The 25,692-nt window shown below is 34.8% G+C and overlaps 3 protein-coding genes, 1 long non-coding RNA gene and 1 pseudogene across 4 annotated transcripts; 1 reads left to right on the top strand and 4 right to left on the bottom strand.

The window, feature by feature from the left end:
- Positions 1 to 1,013: 1,013 nt before the first annotated feature.
- LOC115961364 lies at positions 1,014 to 3,618 on the bottom strand. The gene is made up of 5 exons (XM_031080356.1): positions 3,222 to 3,618; positions 2,797 to 3,137; positions 1,781 to 2,556; positions 1,209 to 1,261; positions 1,014 to 1,165 (listed from the first exon to the last, which is right to left on the bottom strand). Exons 1-5 carry the CDS (start codon positions 3,616 to 3,618, stop codon positions 1,014 to 1,016), a joined length of 1,719 nt encoding a protein of 572 aa, XP_030936216.1.
- Positions 3,619 to 6,724: 3,106 nt separating this feature from the next.
- LOC115959019 lies at positions 6,725 to 7,315 on the top strand. Its single transcript, XR_004084738.1, has 2 exons — positions 6,725 to 6,933; positions 7,268 to 7,315. It is a non-coding gene; the product is annotated as an uncharacterized LOC115959019 (long non-coding RNA).
- LOC115959016 lies at positions 7,272 to 9,222 on the bottom strand (annotated as a pseudogene).
- A 2,182-nt stretch (positions 9,223 to 11,404) lies between these two features.
- Positions 11,405 to 13,152, bottom strand: LOC115959017 (cytochrome P450 89A2-like). The gene has a single exon (XM_031077311.1). It carries the CDS (start codon positions 13,064 to 13,066, stop codon positions 11,513 to 11,515), a length of 1,554 nt encoding a protein of 517 aa, XP_030933171.1. The 5' UTR covers positions 13,067 to 13,152; the 3' UTR covers positions 11,405 to 11,512.
- A 7,775-nt stretch (positions 13,153 to 20,927) lies between these two features.
- LOC115959018 (cytochrome P450 89A9-like) lies at positions 20,928 to 22,152 on the bottom strand. Its single transcript, XM_031077312.1, is given in 2 exon segments — positions 20,928 to 21,605; positions 21,608 to 22,152. Coding segments are annotated over 2 exon segments (1,167 nt in total). The 5' UTR covers positions 22,102 to 22,152; the 3' UTR covers positions 20,928 to 20,932.
- Positions 22,153 to 25,692: the final 3,540 nt, after the last annotated feature.

Below are 25,692 nucleotides of genomic sequence, written 5' to 3'. Positions count from 1 at the left end.
CTCCCATTTCCATCTCCCCTGTTTTCACCATAACCAAACTGATCCAAAGCTACTCAAATTTATCTTTCTTCTTTTTTCTTAATTTTTTTTTGTTTATTAGTTTTAACTATTAATCCCTCTTATATCTTATTAAGGCTATGAAGTAAAATAATCCAAAATTTGTATTGGGGAATGAAAATAGGTTAACATTGGGAAACAACCAAATGGGTCTATTGTTTTTTTCATTTATTATTATTATTTATATATTAAAAATTTTGAAATTGTTTGAAATTTTATTTTTTTTCATGTATTTTATAATTTGGTGCATAATAATTATTGTATTTTATAAGTAATTTATGTCTAAAAAATACTTTTGTTTGATTTTTTAAACATATATTATTAATTATAATTACATTTTTTTCCTAATTGGAAAGTAGAATCTTACGTTCATCAATTTAATTGCCTAACCCCTGTCACTAATCTTGATAGCCATGTTGTTACCTTTTTTTTTTTAAGAATCAAGGCAGCAATATCTTATTAGCTTAGGCCATTCAAATCAGCCATGTATATAGAGTTATGGTCTGTTGGTATTTCTTCCATCCAGATAGACATATCAGGGGTAGAGGATGCTTGTCGAGCTAAGGCATGTGCTAATCTATTACAATGCCTCCTAACATGAGATAAACTAAGCGATGAAAACCGAGACATAAGAATATGAATATTTGCAGTTAAATGACCATAATGAGCCAGAGAGTTGCAACCTGTCGCTAAAGATTTAATCAATACTTCAGAGTCCCCTTCAAGAGTGATGTTGTCGAAACCAAGTTCAAGTGTAAGCTCCAATGCTTTTCGTGCTGCCAAGACTTCTACCTCTATAAATGAAACGGGCAGAGGTATTTGCTGAGTAAGTGAGGCCATGATCAGTCCTTGGTCGTTACGGATCACTACTCCCAAGCCAGCAAGTCCATCCTCTGCAAAAGTCGCTCCGTCGAAGTTGACTTTATAGGCATGTTGATCCAGTGCCTACCAAGCTGCTACCTAATGGTGTCAGGATTGTTGAACACCAACGCTGCAAGAAATTCTCTCCAGGATTCAATCTTGAGCAAAATCAACCACTTGCTCAAGTTATTCCTCCTATTCCACAATGTCCAGAGAACAGTAGCAAAAAGGTTGAGCTCCCTATTACCTGCAAAAATAAGCTCAAAAATGTCAGTGAAAGAGGAGCATACCTGAAGCGTGCTGTGGTTCCATTAAGCCCAAGATCTCCAAACAGATTGCAAGGCTGGGTAGAGGAACAAGGCATGAACCACATCTTCCTAATGCATTTTGCAAGCATCACAACAGCCCTCAGTAATGACCCTTCTACGGATCAGATTGGTCTTGGTTGGCAATGAATCCTTACAAGCCTTCCAAGCCAGATGCTTAACTTTATTTGGGACTTGAAGCCCCCAAATTTTCTTCCATAGTGGCTTGAGCACCGAACTATCTGAAGGCCTAGGCAGGTCGTGCTGCTGTTGCTCATGTAAGTACCTATAGCTGGACTTGACAATATAGATCCCATCATGGTTAAAGGGCCAAATTAGGACGTCATCTTGTATTGATCTATAGAGAGGCATATTTTTTATAAGGGCTGCTTCAAAGTCAAAGAACAAACTATTAATGACATCCGTCTTCCACTCCTTAAGGTCCGGGTCAATCAAGTCACAAACCATACGCACTCCCCTCCCTTCAATCCGTGGTGATAAAACCTTAGGATTACATGATTTGGGCAACCAATTCTCACCTCCAAATTTGGACAGACCTGCCTGACCCAATCCTCCATTTCGCTCCCTGTTTGATCACATTCCTACCCTTCATAATACCCTTCCAAGCATATGAGGAGTTGGCTGGAATTTTGGCCTCCATAACCGAGGTATTAGGGAAGAATTTTTCTTTGAAAACATGGTAGAATAAGGATGACTTGTCATGGAGCAAGTGCCAAGTTTGTTTGGCCAAGAGTGCATCATTGAATATAGACAAATCTTTAAACCCCATACCACCCTGTGTCTTGGGTTTACAAAGTTTTGACCACTTCACCCAGTGAATCTTCCTATTATCACCCCTTTGCCCCCAAAAACATCTACAAATCATGCTCTCAAGTTCATGGCAAAGTGAGGTAGGGAGTTTAAAGCATGCCATGGTATAAGTTGGGAGAGATTGTGCCACTGCCTTAATTAGTATTTCCCGGCCCGCTTGACTCAGTAACTTACCCTCCCACCCTTGAATCCTCTTCCATACTTGCTGCTTGATGAAGGTGAAACTTTCCTTTTTATTTTGGCCAACTAATGAAGGAAGTCCAAGATATTTCTTGTATTGCCAAACAACATTAACACCCAACAAGTTTTGAATTGCTGTTTGAGTATCTGTAGAGGTGGATTTATTGAAGAAGATAGTGGTCTTATTACGGTTAATTTGCTGCCTAGAAGCTCTATCATACTTGGCCAACACCTCAAGCAAGCTTTGACATTCCTCTTCTCTAGCTCTGCAAAGAATTAGGCTATCATCGGCAAAAAAGAGTTGAGTGATTCTAGGTCCATTCTGACAAAGAGATACACCTCAAATGTCACCGTTGTGGGCTGCCTGACTAATTGAACCATGGAGACCTTCAGTACACATGAGGAAAAAATTGGGGGACAATGGATCTCCCTGGCGCAAACCACATGTTGGAGTGATATGCCCATAGGGCTCCCCATTAATTAGCACCGAGTAAGAGACTGTAGTGATACACATCATCATTAATTGTATCCATCTAGGATGGAAACCCATCTTTGTCATCACTTTCTCCATGTACTCCCACTCCACCCTATCGTATGCCTTACTCATATCAAGTTTCAAGGCCATAAATCTAGATTTCCCCTTATTGTGATTCCGCATATAATGTAAAGTCTCAAATGCCACCAAGATATTATCTGAAATCAATCTATCAGACATGAATGCACTTTGATGCTCTGAAATAATATTAGGCATAATAGCTTGCAAATGATTGGTTAGAACTTTAGCAAAAATACGGTACAAAACATTGCTCAAGCTAATAGGTCTAAACTTAGAGACATATGTGGGATCCTTTACCTTAGGAATCAATGTAATAAAAGAATGGCAAAGGGATTGAGGAAGAGAACCTGAATTGAGATAGTGTAAAATAATGGTTAACACATCAGACCCGAGTAAAGACCAGTAACTTTGGTAAAAGAGAGGAGGCATACCATTTGAACCGGGGGCTTTTAGGGGTGCTATCTGCTTCAAAGCGACCTCCACTTCCTCAATGTTGAATTCGGCCACTAGCATATCATTCATCTCATCGGTTACAACTTGTGGAATATTCTCAATGACCTCCTCAAAATTGCTAGGGCTACCCGAGGTAAAGAGATTTTGGTAGAAGTCTACAATGGTGGCATTAACTTGATCTTGGCTGAAGCACCATCCACCATTAGCATCATGCAACCTAGTAATATAGTTTCGCCTACGGAGCTGAAAAGCCTTGTAATGGAAAAATTGAGTATTATGATCCCCATCACGGAGCCATGCAACTTTGGACCACTGCCTCCACATTTTGGCTTCTTTATCAAGGAGTTGATTGACTTCATCCTCCAACAACCTCATACGGCTTAAGTCCCCAGACTGGATAGCATGTTGCTCTACTGCTTTCAGTCACTTACGGGCAGATTCCAATTGTTTCTTAACACTACCAAATAATTTTTTACTCCATTTAGACATAGCCGCCCCACATGACTCAAGCTTCCTTAGCACACAGGTATCCCATGACTCATTGGAGTTTACACTCCACACAGCCTCTATGGTGTCACTACAACCCTTTTCAGTCATCCAAATTTGTTCAAAGCATAAGGGTTTTTTTAAATTGCAATACATATGCTTCGGTGAAATCCATAATGCTTTGTGATCTGAAGATGTGACATCTAAGTGGTGCACTTTTGCACCTGCAAACATTGAGAACCACTCATTAGTAGCAATTGCTCGGTCTAATCTTTCCCATATAGTAAAATTAGGATAGTGTTTGTGCCAAGTGAATGGAAAACCAACATCCTACCTACGAAGGTAGGATGTTGGTAATCAAATGGACGATTAGTGGATAAATGATTTCTTGGCTCTGTACGTTGAAAGTGATATAGCTGATAGTATTGATAATGAAACAATCATGCAATGATTTTTAGATATAAAAACTTGTTGAAATATATTGTAAATTTCATGTATTTGCATGTGTGTTTTCTGTTTATAATCTCGATATATTAAATTTTTTATATTAAATATTGTTTAATTTAAGTTTTTAATTTTGGAAAAAAATTAATGGAGCCGATGCTGTCGACTTTAACAATTAAGTATTGATAATGAAACAATCATGCAATGATTTTTAGATATAAAAACTTGTTGAAATATATTGTAAATTTCATGTATTTGCATGTGTGTTTTCTGTTTATAATCTCGATATATTAAATTTTTTATATTAAATATTGTTTAATTTAAGTTTTTAATTTTGGAAAAAAATTAATGGAGCCGATGCTGTCGACTTTAACAAATTATGAAAAAGATTGTGACAAAATTGTGTGCTAGTTGACGCTTTTGGTTAGGATGAGTATAACATTTTCATAGTTTGTTTATGATGTACATATACACGCGTGGAGGCAGTCTTTGACTCAAATTTATAGGATAAATAATAAAGTGCACCCTTGAAGTCTGGAGTTCTTGGATTTTACATTCTAAAATTTAAGAAATTGAATTTTACACCCAAAAGTTTTGTTCTGTTAGCTAAACATAACTCTCCATTAATGACTCACTTATGTGGCTATTAAGTGATATGCTGGCGTGCTAATATGTATTTTTTTTTTTGTTCGGCCAAATCAGCCCTCAAAGCAACAACGTTTCAAAGAAAGCACAAAACACAATTGTCTTACAACCCCATTACACCAAAACTCAACTCAATTCCCAAATCAAACACAGATCTTTGTCTAATTAGTTGGACAAAGATGTCAGATCACAAGGCCAATATTATCAACGGCAAAGCCATCGCTCAAGCCATCCCCAATAAAGACTCTGAAGTCCATCGTCTCTTAAACAAACACGGCAAGGCATGCATTTAATTACGAATACAAATCCATATCCAATTATATATATACACACACACAACTGGGCTGTGCAATTTCTCATTTTTGTTTATCAAATTAGGAATGTGTGAAATGCCTTATTTCCTCATGGGGCTAGTTGAATTCGTGGGACAAGCAAATAAGCTCTAAAGATTCTGATTTGCAGAACCCAGTTTGGCATGTCTTTTTTAAATCATGTATTGAGAGAGTTGAGGGTGTTTGAGAAACTCATCATTGGCATCACCGCCGCCTTGGACCTGATCTAGAGCCGTCAACAATGCAGCTAAGGGATAAATTTGCGGCTCAGCAGGTGTGGGTTAGGCATTTTGGGAATGAGTTCAGTGTTGTAAGAGGATTTGTGTTTTGTGTTTTGAGTTTGGGCAAAACGGTTTTGGAATCTGCTAGTGCTTGAGCTGTTGTGCTTTCTTTGGAACGTTGTCCTTTTCTAGGGCTAATTTTGCACACAATAAAATAAAATAAAATAAAACATATCAGTACACCAGCTTGTCATTTAACGGTCACATAAGTGAGTCACTAACGAATGGTTGAATTTTATTAATAGAATAAAATTTTAGGGTGTAAAATTTAATTTCTCAAATTTTAAGATGTAAAATTTAAGCAATCAAGACTTCAAAATGTATACTTTGCAATTTACTTAATTTTTTATTATAAAAATAATAGTAAGTAGTACTATATACATAGGTATTTCTTTTATCAATTTTGTCCTATAAAATTATACTTTGTCCCTCTTAAAAATATTATTGATTCTTTTAAGAGTACTATTATATCGACTACTAACTCCACTTTATTACTTTTCAATAATCATTTACCACATCAATAATTTGTAAAAAAAAAAAAAAAAAAAAAAAACTTGTAACTCTAGCATTTTTCTCCTTTTAAAGACAACAAAAAAATTTATATATTTAAAATCTAAAACAAAATACATATAAACCCAAAAAAATTATCAATAGTGAAGTTAAAAAAAATTAAGCCCAATCAACCAATTATACCCAAAACAAACAATATGGTTCTTTACAAAATTTTAAGCAAAATAATTTTTTTCTTACCCAGCAGTTGATGCACACATCAAAGACATTATAAAAAAATTATTAAAAAAAAATTTCAACAAACACAAACAAAAAGATAATTGCATAGGTATCCATTTATTAGATATTGCTGTAGACTTTATTTCGAAGTCAACAACAATCTTCATGCATTATGGAATATAGACTATCAATTGAAGGTGTAGTCTTCAGCTACACCAAAAAATGGACTAAATTATTCAAATCCTTGGGGCCTTCAAAGGCAAAGGATACTTCATCGCTATGGTGAACTCATGCAGCAAGTTCTACCAAAAAAAAAGAAAAAGAACTCATGCAGCATATACAATGTCTAGCAATACTTTTATTTTATTTTATTTAGAGGTGTTTCAAAGCTTCATCTCTTAATAATTATTCACTTTACTTCGTCATCAAACAAAGGCCCCACTGGCACCGGTCCACAAATTTAAGCAACAAACTCACTTCACTTTTAGCCAATTAAAAAAGATGACTTAACTTAGACATATCCCGCTCATCAAATGAAGAGCTTCATAGGACTAACAAGTAACAACGATTTCCCCTCAATAATAACACCAAAATAATAAATAAATACATTACCACTTCTGCATTTCAACCGCTTCGTTTGATGTACTAGTTACCAAACTAGTACATATATAAAATGCAATAGAAACATTTTTGTAAATACATGTTATCAAAAAAAAAAAAAGTATTAAATACAGCTGTAGACTTTATTTCAAATAACACTATAATAGTCATAGGTTGCGTTTGGATTGGGCGTTTTTTGCCCAATCCGCGTTTGCGTTTTTCTATTTTTTTTTTTTTTTTTTTTCACGCGATTTTCCCACAAGCGGCTACTGTTCATGCACTGTTCAATGAACAGTAGCCGCAAACTTTGACTTTTCAAATTTTTTTGGACCAATCACAGCATATCGTGTACTGTTCATGGACCCACAAATTTCACTTTTCAGCAACTTTTTCATTAAAAATGGGTCCCACGATACTATTCACACATTTAAAAATTATTTCGCTACAGTGTTTTTCAGTTTTCAGTTTCAGTTTTCAGTTTTCAGCGGTATCCAAACGCACCCATAGTATTAAAAAAAAAAACTCTCATAGTCATATAGGCTAACCACTTAAAACCTTGGAGATAAGTGGGCCTCGAGAGGATTCTTCATCACCGGATTCACATCAGGTGCAATACTTAGGGTATTGCACCTGGTGCAATACCTAATCAATGGCTGAGATTGAAAGATTGAAAAAGCAACTTTCAATCTCAGCCATTAAATAAAATATATTTAAAAAGAATAAAAAGGTTAAAGTTAAAAAGTTAAAAAAGTTAAAAAAATTGTAAGGGAAGTGGAGGTATTGCACCAGGTGCAATACCCTAGGTATTGCACCTGATGTGAATCCCTTCATCACCATAGTGAACTGCTGCTTCTCTGACAAATCAACCTCATCACCATCAACAGCTTTCCACTCAAAATTCCAAACCAAATTGGCCACAAAATACTCCAAATGAAGTATTGCCAAACCAGAAGCAGGACAGATCCTCCTCCCCGCACCAAATGGCATCATCTTAATCTCTCTGCTTCCAGTTATATCAAACGCTTCTCCTCCATCATCACCACTCAAGAATCTCTCAGGCTTAAACTCCATAGGATCTTCCCAAACCCTCGAGTCCCACCCCATTTCTGCCACCATGAAATTCAAAGTAGCATTCTTTGGTACCAAATACCCATCCAAAACCACATCCTCAGTCACTGCATGTGGCACCACGAAATGGGCTGGTGGGTGTCTCCTTAAACCCTCCAAAACCACTGCTTTCAAATAAGGCATCTTGTTCAAATCCTCTTCTTTCACTTCCTTTTTTCCATCACCAACAACCCCTTTAATCTCCACAAAAAGCTTCTCTTGGATTTGCGGGTATTTCACCAAATTCGCCATAATCCACTCCAATGCTGTGGACGTAGTATCTGTACCTCCGTTGAGAAACTCCGAGCACAAACTAACCATTTCATCCTCAGAAAGCTTCCTCTTTTCCTCTGGCAACTCCAAGTCCAACAACGTATCCACATACGACACAACAAACTCATCATCACCATCATTATTTTTGTCTTCTTTCACTTTGCTGTGTCTTTCTAGACTCACTTTCCTCGCTTCTATCAAAGGCCTTAACACAGCATCCTCGTTTCTCCGAATTTGAAACAACTCTTCCCAACGCTTACGAAATACAATCCTTCCAATACTGGGCCAAAAATTGAGTATTCTAAACCGACCAAAGCTCAAAAGCAAGCGACGCTGAACCTCTTCGATTTTCTTAATCTGGGTTTCTCCGAGTTTGTCTCCGAAACACATAAGCACCAACAAACAAAACATGGAGTATTGGAAATCTTCTTTAACAACAATCTGTTTACCGGATTTAGACTGAGAATCAAGGCGGCTGAGGAGGATATCCAAAACCCACTTGCGCGCGTGGGAGTAGGATTTCACGCGTGAAGGGTGGAGAATCTCCGAACTGAGATTGCGACGAAAGAGTCGCCATTTGGGACCGTAATAAGCTGAGCTGATATTGTGTTGGTTGCTAGATATGACCGCGTTTGTTGGTAGAGGAGTTGGGCGGTCAGCAAAAACGGCACCGTTTTGGACGAGAGCTTTGTGAGCGAAAGAGCGGTCGGCAACGAAGATAGCCGGGCGAAAGCCTATGAAAAAATGGTGATGATGGGTCCGTACTTGGCATGGAGTTTGCGGATGATGTGTTCGAGTTCAGAGAAGGGTTTGCGGAGCCATAGGAAGTTGCCAATGATGGGAATGATGTAGGGTCCAGGAGGGAGCTTATTGTTTTCAGAGACTTTGTTGTTGGTGGTGAGGTTGAGGAGAGATTTGAGAAGGGCTGAGATGCAGAGAGAGACAACGATGATGAACCAGGTCTCCATGTTTGATAAGTGTGTGTGGGGGGCTTTTTAGTGTGGGTAAGTGTCTAAAGGAACTAATAAAGAGAGGGGCAAGTAAATTTGATTGTTGGATACTAGGTACTATAAGTAGCCAGCGAGGACAATTATCTTTTTTGAGAGAGAAAAAGATAAAAAGGGAGGACAATTATTGAAGGAGAAAAAGTAAAAATCCTTTTCTTTTAAAAAAAAAAAAACTTAAAACGTGTAAATTATACCCAAGCTTGGTTAAGAATGATAACGGATCAAAGTTCGGAGTAGGTTTTTTTGGCCAAAATGGGTAACTAAGTATAATTTTTCAATTATATAGTTAGTAGTTCTAATTTTCAAACTATATTATTTATTAGCATCTTGAGTCTATAAGACTCGATTTCGGCCTATAAATCGTGTTTCAAAGACTCAATTTTCATGACCTAATTATGTTTGATGTGACATTTTTTCCACGTGGATTGTATGAAAATCGAGTCTCTAAGACTCGATTTATAACCCTTATAAAAACTAAAACATTAAAGAAGAACCCAGAGGAATAAAAAAACTCAGGCCGCACGCGACCCATCAGAGAAGAACCCAGGCCACACTAAGAACTCATTAGAGAAGTACCCACATTAGAGAAGAACCCAAAGGAGAACCCAGGCCACGCGCGACCCAGGCCGCCGCCCGCAACCCAAGCCGCCGCGCTGGTGAGGTGAGCTCTCTCTCTCCCTCTGATCTGAGTCTCTAAGATTGGGATTGTTGTGTTTTCGGGATTTGTTCTGAAATTTATTTTTGGGTATTTCAGTTGGTACATGAGACTTCACATTTTTTTTAAAATTTTTTGGTTTATAAATTGAGTCTTAAAGACTCGATTTCCAAGTGGTCACCACGTGGAAAAAAATGCCACATTAGCCATGATTAGACCATAGAAATCGAGTATTTGAGACTCGATTTATAGGCCAAAATCAAGTCTCAAAGACTCGAGATGCTAATAAATAATATAGTTTGGAAACTAGAACTACTAACTATATAGTTGAAAAATTATGCTTAGTTACCCATTTTGGCCTAGGTTTTTCTATACCCAAACCCAACCTGCAAGCCCACTATTGTGATTCGAACCCAACTTGTTTAATAAATGAGTTTTTTTTCACCCCAAACCTACCCCGTCGAGCCCTTATGGGCCCATCTCGTCATGCCCAGCCCAGCCCAAAATCCGAAACACAAATTTCAATTTATGATTTTCTTGCCCAAAAATTACAAATGCAAACACAAATCCAAATCTAAACACAAACACAGACATAAACACAAAAAACAGATTTCAGATCTATGATTTTCCCTTTTAAAATCACAAACCAAACACAAATTTCAAAATCAAAAAGTATATCTATTCAAATTTGAAGGTGTAGTCATCAACTACACCAAAAAATGGACTTTAACAATTCAAAACCTTGGGGCCTTCAAAGGCAGATGATACTTCATCGCTATGGTGAACTCATGTAGTATGTACATTGTCTAGCCATACTTTTATTTTATTTTATTTAGAGATGTTTCAAAGCTTCAACTCTTAAGAGTATCTCCAACAGATTAGGAAAATTTTTGTACTATTTGGAGAATAAACAGTGACTTTTACTTTTTAATTATCTACTTTTTCAAACCCACTTTTTCAAACACACTTTCCAACAAATTATCTATCTCATTCTCTATCCTATTTAAATATTATTTCTTCATTCATTATTTATTCTTTTTTTAACAACTATACATCTTCTAACTTTTTTTATTCAATACCTTATTATTATAATAAAAAAAAATTTGAAGAATAAACAGTAGCCCATCAAACTTGATGAGCTGCTGTTCATGAGCAAAAAAAATTTCCGAACATAAAGAGTCCATTGGAGAATGAACAATAACCTATTTTATGAATTTACTCTCTAAAGTAGGGAGCATTTTGTGTTTAGCTATTCTATTATAGATGCTCTAATAATTACTCACTTAAGTCATCAAACAAAGGCACCATCGGCACTGGTCCACCAGTTCAAGCAACAAACTCACTTCACTTTTAGCCAATTAAAAAAGATGACTCAACTTAGACATATCCCCCTCATCAAATGAAGAGCTTCATATGACTAACAAAGATTTCCCCTCAATAATAACACCAAAATAATAAATAAATACATTACCATTTCTGCATTTCAACCACTTCGTTTGATGTACTAGTTACCAAACTACTACATATATAAAACGCATAGAAACATTTTTGTAAATACATGTTATCAAAAAAAAAAAAAAATATATATATATATATATATATTAAATACAGCTGTAGACTTTATTTCAAATAACACTCTCATAGTCGTAGTATTAAAAACAAAACAAAAAACAAAAAAAAAAAAACTTTCATAGTCATAGAGCTAACCATTTAAAGCCTTGGAGATAAGTGGGCCTTGAGAGGATTCTTCATCACCATAGTGAACTGCTGCTTCTCTGACAAATCAACCTCATCACCATCAACAGCTTTCCACTCAAAACTCCAAACCAAATTGGCCACGAAATACTCCAAATGCAGTATTGCCAAACCAGAAGCAGGACAAATCCTCCTCCCCGCACCAAATGGCATCATCTTAATCTCTCTGCTTCCAGTTATATCAAACACACCATCATCACCACTCAAGAATCTCTCAGGCTTAAACTCCATAGGATCTTCCCAAACCCTCGAGTCCCACCCCATTTCTGCCACCATGAAATTCAAAGTGGCATTCTTTGGTACCAAATACCCATCCAAAACCACATCCTCTGTCACTCTATGTGGCAATACAAAATGCGAAGGTGGGTGTCTCCTTAAACCCTCCAAAACCACTGCTTTCAAATAAGGCATCTTGTTCAAATCCTCTTCTTTCACTTCCTTTTCTCCATCACCAACAACCCCTTTAATCTCCACTAAAAGCCTCTCTTGGATTTGTGGGTATTTTACCATATTCGCCATAATCCATTCCAATGCTGTGGATGTAGTATCTGTACCTCCGTTGAGAAACTCCGAGCACAAACTAACCATTTCCTCCTCTGAAAGCTTCCTCTTTTCCTCTGGCAACTCTAAGTCCAACAACGTATCCACATACGACACAACAAAATCATCATCACCATCATTATTTTTGTCTTCTTTCACTTTGCTCTGTCTTTCTAGCCTCACTTTCCTCCTCGCTTCTATCAAAGGCCTTAACACAGATTCCTGGTTTCTCCGAAGTTGAAACAACTCTTCCCAACGCTTACAAAATACAATCCTTCCAATACTGGGCCAAAAATTGAGTATTCTAAACCGAACAAAGCTCAAAAGCAAGCAACGCTGAACCTCTTCGATTTTCTTAATCTGGGTTTCTCCGAGTTTGTCTCCGAAACACATAAGCACCAACAAACAAAACATGGAGTATTTGAAATCTTCTTTAACAACAATCTGTTTACCGGATTTAGACTGAGAATCAAGGCGGCTGAGGAGGATATCCAAAACCCACTTGCGCGCGTGGGAGTAGGATTTCACGCGTGTAGGGTGGAGAATTTCCGAACTGAGATTGCGACGAAAGAGTCGCCATGTGGGACCGTAATAAGCAGAGCTGATATTGTGTTGGTTGCTAGATATGACCGCGTTTGTTGGTAGAGGAGTTGGGCGGTCAGCAAAAACGGCACCGTTTTGGACTAGAGCTTTGTGAGCGAAAGAGCGGTCGGCAACGAAGATAGCCGGGCGAAAGCGTATGTAAATGGTGATGATGGGTCCGTACTTGGCATGGAGTTTGCGGATGATGTGTTCGAATTCAGAGAAGGGTTTGCGGAGCCATAGGATGTTGCCAATGATGGGAATGGTGTAGGGTCCAGGAGGGAGCTTATTGTTTTCAGAGACTTTGTTGTTGGTGGTGAGGTTGAGGAGAGATTTGAGAAATGCTGAGATGCAGAGAGAGATAACAATGATGAACCAGGTCTCCATGTTTGGTAAGTGTGTGTGTGGGGCTTTTTTGTTTGGGCAAGTGTTAAAAGGGGTTAATAAATATAAAGGGATAACCTTTTCTGAAAAGAGACGAGGACAAAAGAGGAGCAAGTAAATTTGATTGTTGAGGTACTAAAAAAGTAGCCAGTGAGGACAATTATCTTTTATGAGAGAGAAAAAGATAGAAAGGGAGGACAATTATTGAAGGAGAAAAAGAAAAACTCAAAATCTGTTTTTTATTTATTTATTTATTTAATTATTTATTTAAATAAACTGAAAACGTGAATTACGCGCAAGCTTGTTATGGAAAAATCTCTTTCTACCAGATTGTGTAAGAGCATTAGCATGCATATCTAAGAACATTTTAGCATAAATGCATCAAATAACCATTGCATCAAAAAATGTCAAAAGGGAGTATTGTAAAAATATTTAGAATTGTGCTACAGTATAATTCTAAAGGTAGAATTGTACTGTAGCATAATTCTAAAACTTATAATATTTGTTTATTTCCCATTTTCTGACTCTCTCTCACTTTGTTTCTCTTCTCATTTCTCTCTCCACAACAGCGTCTCTCTCTCGTCACATCTCTCTCTCACAGTGGGCTTTTTTGGCATGGGTCATGGGTCTGATGTGGAGGTGAGACTAGGAAGTCAGATCGGCGTGGTATGGTGGCGATTTCTGGGTACGTTTTCTGGGTTCATGGGTATGCAGCGGTGTGGTATGGTGGTTTGTAGCGGCGTGTTCATGGGTTTCCGGTGTGGTTTGCAGTGACGAGATCAGTTTGTAGGTGGGTTTATGTAAATTTTGACTTGATTTTTTTTTGTGGGTCATCTTTTGGATTCGAAATTTGCTATTGGTTTCATTTGATTTTGGGATGGATTTTTTTTTGTGGGTTCATGGTGGTGGAGTTAGGGGTTGCTATGGTGGTGGTGGAAGGGGGTGGGTTTTTATTATGGGTCATATATGGGTTCATGGTAGTGAAGGTGGGGGGTTGTCGTGGTGATGGTGGTGGACATGGGTTTCGAGGCTGAGGTTTCTGGGGTTGCCGTGGGGTGGTGGTGGTGGTGGAAGGGGGTAGGGTTTTTATTATGGGTCATGTGGGTTCATGGTGGTGAAGGTGGGGGGTTGTCGTGGTGATGGTGGTGGCCAAGGGTTTCGGGGCTAAGGTTTCTGGGGTTGCCGTGAAGTTTCTGGGGTTTATTTGGGTTTTGGATATATTATTTTATTACGTAAAAATATTATTTTAATGTGTTGTATTGTAAAATAAAATTTTGGGATGTAGGACGTATTGTAAAATAATATGGTATAAGTAATAAAATGGCCATGGTAAAATAAAATAGGATAGAATTCTCTAATGCTGATGCTCTAATAGCGTTTTTTATAAACTGAAAAGGTGGGTCATTACACAGTGTGAAACAATGAAAAAAGCACAGCCCATTGTTGAATGAAAAAAAATATATTAAAGGAATGTCAATTTTGTTATAAAAAGTTTAAATATTTGATAATAAAATATGATTGGTAGGATAAATGTCTTATGGACCGTTTGGATGGGGAAGAAAGGGGAGTGGAGGGAAGTAAAGTAGAGTTGATTAAAAATAGACTAAGGGTGAGTTTAGTTCAGTTTTTTGAAACTGGACTTTTTGAAAAAGTGGAGTTTTCAAAAAGTGCGATATAAAATTGGGCTTTTTGAAAAAAATGAGTGTTTGGTAAAAACTATTAAAAAATGATTTTTGAAAAAACTGAGTGTTTGACTAATACTTATTGTGGAGACTTTTTGACTCAGCTTGGCCAATAGCTTGCTTGTAACCGATTTTGGCTTGAATCCCACATCGAAAGAAAACCCCCCACTTGCTGCCTTATAAGCTGTGAAGCTAAGGGAGTAGTGTACCACCATAAAAGGGCCCTTTTATTGTGGAGACTTTTTGCCTCAGCTCGGCCAATAGCTTGCTTGTAACCGATTTTGGTTTGAATCCCACATCGAAAGAAAACCCCCCCACTTGCTGCCTTATAAGCTGTGAAGTTAAGGGAGTAGTGTACCACCAAGCATCTGAACGGTCTGGGTATGAAAACCTTGATTTTCTTAGTGATATTTTTGTATGTATGTCTTTTTTGTGGTAAATTCTTTATATATAATTCTAATCAATACACAATTTGTTTTTAATGGTTGGTAGGAATTAATAATTACATCGTGAAACCTGTGAAGGTTGTTTCTTTCAAATTGGGAAGATAGACTTCGGCCATAGTTATTTATGTCGGACCTTGAAATTTGATGCTCTCCTTTACTCCTCCCATTTGGGAGGATAATTAAGAAGTTAAGGGTCCGTTTGTTTGGGTGGATGGAAAAATAGGAGGATAAAAAATATTGAGATGATAGAAAAAATATTAGTCTCCCTCATTTGTGTTTAGTTAGGAGGGTGAAAAAGTGGATGAATGGAAAACTTTTTTATTTTGTTGAAAATAAAGTTTGTATAAATTAACCATTATGTCCCTATTAAATAAAATAAAAGGTAACACATTATACTTTTTTTAAAAATTATGTATAGATAGACACTAAATAAAGTATAAAAGAAAAACAAAAAAAACCAACCTAAATTAATGAGAAAATAAACATATGAAAAAAAAAAAGAAAAAAAAAAAAGCTACACTTCCATAAAAAAGTCAAAGAAAGAAAAAAAGAAGCTACGTTCAGACAAAAGAAAAGAAGAAAAAAATAATAAAAAATGAAAACCATCACGTCAGTGACAAAGAAAAAAAAAAAGAAAAAAAGAAGAAGTCAACACTAGTAACAAAGGATTAAAAAAATGATGGGAAAAAATAAAAAGCCAACACATTAGAGACTTGAAGGTGAATTTTAAGGGTACTTTTGGAAGCTCATTTTATGAGTTTCTTCCTTTTAGTTTTTTCTTTATTCTGAAGAGAAAACTTTTTGGTGGGACAAGAGAGAAAATACTTGGACCCTATCATTTATTTTTCTTTCTCTCTACCCAACCAAATACACTCTAAAAAAGTTTTCCTTCCTATTTTCTCTCCAAAGTTTTCCATCCTCTCTATTTCACTTTCAAATAACACACACCCTAAAGAGGTGTTTGGTACATACACTTAAAAACTGAAAACATATGTTTGAAAATATGTATGAAAATATATATAAATGAAAAAGTGTATAAAAATATGTGTAATATTGTTTAAAAATTAAAAATATATGTTAAGTGGTTGTAACAAACCAGACCCAACTATTTGAGGAAGAAGACCATCAACTGAAGTCTAGATAAGACATCGGTCCATATTGGCCAAAAGAAAGTCTAAATAATTAGCATAAAAATCTTTACTGTCATGCAGGCCAAAAAGGGGATTTTTTTTGTTCGCTAAATAAACAGGATGAGATTCAAATTTCAAAGCTTTTGGTATCATAAGACATTATTATAAACTTTATTTCGAAGTTGACATTGACATTTTACCTCTAGATTGTGGGGAATATTCGTGCACCATGGAATATATATATATATATATATATATGTATGTATGAGAAAAAGTTCAAATTATACCCTGTATAACTTTAATTAAAGTTACATTATTTAATATTTTTTAATTTGATGTAAATTTTAATAAATTTACCGTTAGATTACATTATTTTTGTATATTCTCCATACCTGCAAAAATTTCAAAATGATCAAAGATTAATAGTTATGTCATTAATCAATTTTTTAAATTCAAGTTTTTATAGTTTAAAATAATGTATAAAAGATGAGTTTATGGATCAAGTAGTAAATAACATCCAATTGACATGAAAATTGACATTATTGTTAAGAACATATAGAACAAGTAATTCAACATTGGGATTTTTAAAATATGAATTCTATAACAAGTTATTGAGTAGTGTAATATTGCTTAGAGTTATACCAAATGTATCTTGAATCCAATCCATATATATATACTAACCTCATCACACGCGCTTTGCCGTGCGATAAGGCTTTTTATTTGGAAACATGGATAAGTTTTTATTTTAAGCGCGTGTGATAAGGCTTTTTATTTGAAAACATGGATAAGCTTTCATTTTTTCATTGGTCTAGTGTCATAATTTTCATTTTAAAAAAAAATTTGGATAAGTTTGATTTGAAGACATAGATTAGTAGGAGAATGTCTTATTTTGTAGGCATTATAAGTGGAGTTGGAGATATATTTTTACTAGGTTGTTCTCAAATTTTTTCCTGTTAAACTCTAAAGTTTAAGAGTATTTTTAAATCACGTAAAAGTCCAATCTAAAAAAGAGAATCTTCTTTATATATATATATATATATATATATATATATATAGACTACCAATTGTAGGTGTAGTCTTCAGCTACAACATAAAATGGACCTGTTAACCATTGAAATCCTATAGGAGATAGATGGACCTTCAAAGGATACTTCATTGTGGTAAACTCCTGTGGCAGGTACATCTTCAAATCATACTTGATGTTGATGGTGACAAATTAAAAGCTTAGCATGCCTAGCCAAATATCAGCCACACCAATACTTCGAACTTCGAAGAATATGGTAAAACAAAGTTTACTCAACAAAATCATACTTTACCCTTAGCCAGATCAGAAAGTTGAACAGCCTTAGACATTTCCCGCTCATCAGAATGAAAAGCTCCAAATGACTGACAATGGTTTCCCCTTAACAATGACACCAAAATTATAAATACGGTACCATTCCAACCATTTCGTTTGAACTTTGAAGTATATTCACTATATTGTACGGACCATGGTTAGCAAAATATGGTACGTCATACGTGTATGATATTGTAAGCATACAGATGGGTATATTTAGGTACATACATAAACGCAAAAAGAACGGTATATGCATAGTACAGATATAATACATTTATGTTTTTAAATTTCACAACAAAAGTATGGATACATTTTCTATATACTTTTTTGGAGATAGATACAATAATCCAACATATTACAATCATATGGAAAATTCTCAATAATTTAATTAGAATACACTAATATAATAAACTTGTTTAGTTGTTTGCTATTTGTGTATCAGACTATTTTAGTTTAACCTGCCTTTTAACATAACAATTCTTATTTTTATATCTTACTAACAAATTACAAGTATCTATACTATTTATAAGAGGATTCTTCTCTTTAGACTGGACTTTTATATGGTTCAAAAATACCCTTAAACCTTAGGTTTAAAAGAGAAAAATTTTAAGGACAACCTGATAAAAATATATCTCCAACTCTACTTAAAATTCTTACAAAATAGAACACTCTCCTACTAATTCATATCTTCAAAAGTATATATATATATAAAAAAAAAAAAAAACTTATCTAAAAATTTTTAAATTAAGGGAAATTATGACCTTAGACCAAAAAAAAAAAAAAAAAAAACCCCATCGCGTGAGCAAAGCGCGTGTGATGAGATTTGTGTGTGTGTGTGTTTATATATTTTGGAGGGAACTATAGAGGTATAAAAATAAAACAAATATTTTTTGCAAACAAATACATATGGGTAAAAAAGAAAAATAATCCATTATTCAATTTATTGTTAAAAACAATAATGAGAATTAGTATTTTTTTTTTCTTTTTTTTTTAGAGTAAAGTTTAGCTATAAGTCTACAACCTAATTTGAAGGAATTTCCTCCAAACAAACTATGTGGTAGCATTATAGAATAACATATATCCTGGTATAAGAGTCACATACGATCAAATTTACTCATCTAATAGATCCTGACCCATTTTCTCTCTCATTAGCACCCTCTAATGTCCAAACTTGCCTCTCTCTCTCTCTCTCTCTCTCTCTCATATGCTTTTCCATAAAAATCTAGGAAAATCTTGACCTTAGCACTTCAAATTGAAGTATAAGTTCTATTCACAATCTCCGAAGAGCTATTAATTCACAATTTTTCATTACTATTTCAATTAGGCTTATAATTTATAAATACGAAGATCTTATTTGTTTTTTCAATTGCTTGGTCCGAAATGCAAATCAATGAAGATTGAATCTTTTGGAATTTAGAGAGTAACACGCTTGGAGCATTAATGTGTTCTATTTTTGTGTGCAAAAATTAGTAAATGAATCTTTGATATTTGTGAGAGATTTGGAAAAGGAGTCACTCTTGAGAGAGAAAAAAAAAATAATAATAAAATGGTGGTGCAAATTGTGGTATGTTTGGGTGAGCTTTAGGTAGGTGGTGGATCTTTGTGGATTTGGGGTCATTCTCACAGTTTCAAAAATTCAATTTGTTTGTGAATTTAGGGTTTATATATATATATATTTATATATTAAATCCACTTTTCTAGCCATCAATGCCCTTTACTTTAATTATGCATGTAAATGCTCAAAATACTAATAGTCAAACCTTGTACACCTTATTTATGGGGCCAAAGTGGCCAAATACCACTGTTTACCAATATATATCAATCTATCATTGTTTTGAAAATATGTAGAGATTTACTACTTTTTAGATCCCTACATATCTTCGAAACAGTAGTAGATTGATATATATTTTAGTAAACAATGCTATTGTGCCATTTTGACCTTATTTAAGGCATATGCTAATCTTCCAACTAGACATGCATATAAAACCTAAGATAGTGCTCTTGGAATGTATTGTTCATGTGATAGATGAATTATGCACTCTGTCTCTTACAATTTCAATGCCAAGTATTTTCTTTGCTTTCGTAAGGTCCTTCATTTAAAAATTGAAACTTGTTGCTCAATTAAGTCTTCAACTTGTCCATCTTAGCGTTGCTTTTACAGGCCACAAGCTGATCATTGACATATAAAAGTGTTGATGCCCACTTTTGACGAAGGGCCCAATAGCAGAAGAAACCTAACAGTATGGACAATGTAGGAAGGGGAAAATAGTAAGGGAATAAGGAAGCAAGCCCAGTAGATTGATGGCCAACAGGCCCACAAGAATAAAAAGAGATAAAGAAGAAGTAAATGGGCTAGAGAAGCCTGAGAAATGAATTAGTAAACTCATTGAGTTGGTTTAAAGGCCAATAAATCCAAAAAGTAATAAGAAGTAAGGATGTAGTAATTGAGCCAAGGAAGCCCAAAGGATCTAGCAAAAAGCCCATGAGAGTAAAAGAGGTAAAGAAAAAATAAATGGGTCAAGGAAGTCCGAAAATGAAATAATGAAATGGGTTGGCACAGCAGAAATTTTGCTAATAAAGCCCAAAAGAGGTAAATATATGGAAAGTTGGCTAAGGAAGCCCTGAGTAAAAGATTGATAAAGAAGTGGGCTGGCATTGTAGGAGCATAAGCCCGTAAGTCCACGGGGTAACAAGAAATTAAAAGAGAGCTAAAACTATAGCATGCGCGATAAAGTGATATGGCAAGATCAATAGCTAAGAGGCACACAGACACAAGAAAGAAAAAACATGGGCTCGGCAGGGCCTTCGCACAAGCAACACCCAGTCCAAGGAAAGGATAAAAGGTAGGGAACATAGGTCCAAAAGCCCACACATCCATCATGCCACAAGAGATAAATATCACCCAGTACATACAACAGAATCAAACAAACACGGAGACAATAGAAATGGTGTGAAGGCCCGAAAGAAACAAATTCAGACGAGTGGAGCATGTACAAAGGGCCAAGACACCACTTACTTGTACTTAACCAATACATGAGAGGTAGACCACGAGTCAAGGTATTCAGAGGATTGGGTCTGACGGTGGAGAAAAAGAGGTGGTCTATTTTGAGGTTCATACTTAAATTACTTTGGAGAAAGATATCCTGCTGAGATTTCCGACATATTATGTAAATTTTATTCATTTAACTTAATTTCAAATAACACTATCATAGTCGTAGTGTTGAAAAAAAAAAAAAAAAAAAAAAAAAAAACCATTTTCATAGTCATAGAACCATTTAACGCCTTGGAGATAAGTGGGCCTTGAGAGGATTCTTCATCACCATGGTGAACTCCAGCTTCTCTGACAAATCAACCTCAACACCATCAACAGCTTTCCACTCAAAATTCCAAACCAAATTGGCCACAAAATACTCCAAATGCAGTATTGCCAAACCAGAAGCAGGACAAATCCTCCTCCCGGCACCAAATGGCATCATCTTAATCTCTCTGCTTCCAGTTATATCCAACACACCATCTTCACCACTCAAGAATCTCTCAGGCTTAAACTCCATAGGATCTTCCCAAACCCTCGAGTCCCACCCCATTTCTGCCACCATGAAATTCAAAGTAGCATTCTTTGGTACCAAATACCCGTCCAAAACCACATCCTCAGTCACTGCATGTGGCAACACAAAATGCCCAGGTGGGTGTCTCCTTAAACCCTCCAAAACCACTGCTTTCAGATAAGTCATCTTGTTCAAATCCTCTTCTTTTACTTCCTTTTCTCCATCACCAACAACCCCTTTAATCTCCACAAAAAGCCTCTCTTGGATTTGTGGGTATTTCACCAAATTCGCCATAATCCACTCCAATGCTGTGGACGTAGTATCTGTACCTCCGTTGAGAAACTCCGAGCACAAACTAACCATTTCCCCCTCAGAAAGCTTCCTCTTTTCCCCTGAGAATCAAGGCGGTTGACGAGGATATCCAAAACCCACTTGCGCGCGTGGGAGTAGGATTTCACGCGTGAAGGGTGGAGAATCTCCGAACTGAGATTGCGACGAAAGAGTCGCCATGTGGGACCGTAATAAGCAGAGCTGATATTGTGTTGGTTACTAGATAAGACCGCATCGGTTGGTGAAGGAGTTGGACGGTCAGCGAAAACAGCACCGTTTTGGACGAGAGCTTTGTGAGCGAAAGAGCGGTCGGCAACGAAGATAGCCGGGCGAAAGCCTATGAAAATGGTGACCATGGGTCCGTACTTGGCATGGAGTTTGCGGATGATGTGTTCGAATTCAGAGAAGGGTTTGCGGAGCCATAGGATGTTGCCAATGATGGGAATGGTGTAGGGTCCAGGAGGGAGCTTATTGTTTTCAGAGACTTTGTTGTTGGTGGTGAGGTTGAGGAGAGATTTGAGAAGGGCTGAGATGCAGAGAGAGATAACGATGATGAACCAGGTCTCCATGTTTGATAAGCGTGTGTGTGGCTCTTTAGTGCGGTTAAGTGTTAACATGATCTAATAAATATAATGGGATAACCTTTTCCGAAAGAGAGATGCTACGTCTACAATATTTCTACAATATTTTTATAACAAATCACATGTGATTAGTGGTTATTGGTTTAAATTTCAAACTAACACTAAGATTACTTTTTTGCCCCAACAATAACAATTAGTAACAACTTGCCACTTACAATTTGTTGTAAAAATGTTGTAGAAATATTGTAGACATATCATTTCTCTTTCTGAAAAGAGATGAGGACAAAAGAGGAGTTAGCAAATTTGATTGTTATCATTTTTGATAGAGAAAAAGATAGAAAGGGAGGACAATTATTGAAGGAGAAAAACTCAAAATCTTTTTTTTTTAAACTGAAAACGTGAATTAGGCATAAGCTTGTTATGGGAAAATCTCCTTCACACCCTGTGTAACAGCGTTTCTTATAAACTGAAAAAGTGAGTCATCACACAGGGTCAAAATGGCCAAATACCACATTTTTTGGAAATTTTTAGCAAAAAAACATTGTTTTGGAAATAAATAGCAAACTACCACTTTTTCTAGAACTTGAGTTTCAGAAACTCGAGTTCCTCATCAGTTCTACCATCGTGGCACTGCTGAATTGGATATGTGCGATTAAAAAAAATTATGTGGTACTTGAGTTTGGTAAACTTGAGTACCATGCAACACAATACTCGAGTATACCAAGCTCGAGTACCTTTTATAAATAAAATGTAGAAAATTTTATTTCTACAGTACTTGAGTGTACCAAACTCGAGTACTGTGTAATTTTTTTTTGGGATAATCAACAAATTAACATAAAGATAAAAATAAGTAGTTTTTTTTTTTATGTTTTTATTTATTTAAATAGAAACATTGTAAAATATAGAGATTTTAATTTTGAAATATGAATTTAATTTCTACATTAATTAAAATTGTTCATTGTTTTCTCATAAAAATTATTCACTATTTTCTGTATAAACAATTTCTATAATTTTGCATAAAATTATTTTCTGTTCAGCATTATTTAAGAAATTGTTCGCTCTCTTTTTTGTATAAATTATTTTCTGTTCACTATTTAAAAAATTGTTCACTGTTTTCTCATAAAACACCTAGTGAAATCGTGTTTTCTAAATTTAAACGCCAAATCTGAATGCTTTTTCATGTTTGAATTTCACAATAATCGAATATATTTTTTTGCATTGATAAAATCTGTTTCTACATTAATAAAATTTTCTTTCTGCACATCATATTTATTGTATATTCAAATCTGCTTACTGCACTCATAAAATTTGTTTTTTGCATTAATTAAAACTGTACATTGTTTTCTCATAAAAATTGTTCACTATTTTCTGTATAAACAATTTCTACAATTTTGCATAAAATTATTTTCTGTTCAGCATTATTTAAAAAATTGTTCACTCTTTTTTATGCATATATTATTTTCTGTTCACTATTTAAAAAATTGCTCTCTATTTTCTCATAAAACACCTAGTGAAATTGTGTTTTCTAAATTTAAAAGTCAAATTTGAATGCTTTTTCATGTTTAAATTGCACAATAATCGAATTTGTTTTTTTGCATTGATAAAATCTATTTCTATGTTAATAAAATTTGCTCTCTACACATCATGTTTACTGTACATTCGAATTTGCTTACTGCATTCATAAAATTTGTTTTTTGCATTAAGTAAAACTGTTAACTGTTTTCTGCATAAACTGCTTTTAGCGTTGGCGTAATTATTGCACTTAAATGGTTTTTGTGTTTTTTAAAATATGTAACCATATGAATAATGGACAAACTCCATTAAAGAAAAATGAATAATTCATATAAATCACCTAATGGTAAATGCCTCGAAAAATTTGAATTTGTAAAAAAGTTCGAATTAGTTGAATGTAGAATTGTTCACTAAGTAAAACTATTTTCTGCATTAAGTAAAATTGTTCACTGTTTTCTCATGAAAATTGTTCACTATTTTGCATAAACTATTTCTAGCATTTTGCATAAAATTATTTTCTGTTCAGCATTATTTAAAAAATTGTTCACTCACTTTTCTGCATAAATTATTCTCTGTTCACTGTTTAAAAAATTATTTGCTGTTTTCTCATAAAACACTTAGTGAAATCATGTTTTCTAAATTTAAACCCCAAATCTAAATGCTTTTTCATGTTTGAATTTCACAATGATCAAATCTATTTTTCTGCATTGATAAAATCTGTTTCTACATTAATAAAATTTACTCTCTACCTATCATGTTTACTATATATTCGAATCTGCTTACTGCATTCAACGAAATCAAATTTCTCAACAAGGCTAGACTATCTGTACATCTTATGTACACCTTCACGATTTGGTACGTTCATTGATTTTCTATCGATTTTTCTCGAATTTCTACATTCAACTAATTCAAACTTTTTTACAAATTCGAATTTTTCAAGGCATTTACCATTAGGTGATTTATACGAGTCATTTATTTTTCTTTCATGGAGTTTGTCCATTATTCATATGGTTACATATTAAAAAAACACAAAAACCATTTAAGTGCAATAATTGCGCTAATGCTAAAAACAGTTTATGCAGAAACAATGAACAATTTTTATGAGAAAACAGTGAACAGTTTTACTTAATGCAAAAAATAGATTTTATGAATGCAGTAAACAGATTCGAATATACAGTAAACATGATGTGTAGAGAGCGAATTTTACTAATATAGAAACAGATTTTATCAATGCAGAAAAACAAATTTGAATGTTGTGAAATTTAAACATGAAAAAGCATTCAGATTTTGCTTTTAAATTTAGAAAACACGATTTCACTAGATGTTTTATGAGAAAACAACGAACAATTTTTTAAACAGTGAACAGAGAATAATTTACGCAGAAAAGAGAGTGAACAATTTTTTAAATAATGCTGAACAGAAAATAATTTTATGCAGAATGCTAGAAATAGTTTATGCAGAAAACAGTGAACAATGTTTATGAAAAAACAGTGAACAGTTTTACTTAATGCAAAAAATAGTTTTACTTAGTGAACAGTTCTACATTCAACTAATTCGAACTTTTTTACAAATTCGAATTTTTCGAGGCATTTACCATTAGGTGATTTATACGAATCATTCATTTTTCTTTCATGGAGTTTGTCCATTATTCATATGGTTACATATTAAAAAAAAAAAAAAAAAAAAAAAACCATATAAGTGCAATAACTGCGCCAATGATAAAAACAATTTGTGCAGAAAAGAGTGAATAATTTTTATGAGAAAATAGTTAACAGTTTTAATTAATGCAAAAAACAGATTTTATGAATGCGATAAGTAGCTTCGAAAATACAGTAAACATGATGTGTAGAGAGAAAATTTTATTAACGTAAAAACAGATTTTATCAATACAGAAAAACAAATTCGATTATTGTGAAATTTAAACATGAAAAAGTATTCAGATTTGGATTTTAAATTTAGAAAACACGATTTCACTAGGTGTTTTATGAGAAAACAGCGAACAATTTTTTAAATAGTAAACAGAGATTAATATACGCATAAAAGAGAGTGAACAATTTTTTAAATAAT

The sequence above is a fragment of the Quercus lobata genome, chromosome 9 (assembly GCF_001633185.2).
Source record: "Quercus lobata isolate SW786 chromosome 9, ValleyOak3.0 Primary Assembly, whole genome shotgun sequence".
NCBI lineage: Eukaryota > Viridiplantae > Streptophyta > Magnoliopsida > Fagales > Fagaceae > Quercus > Quercus lobata.
The sequence above is the reverse complement of the archived record's forward strand: the minus strand, read 5'-3'. Positions and strand labels throughout refer to the sequence as shown.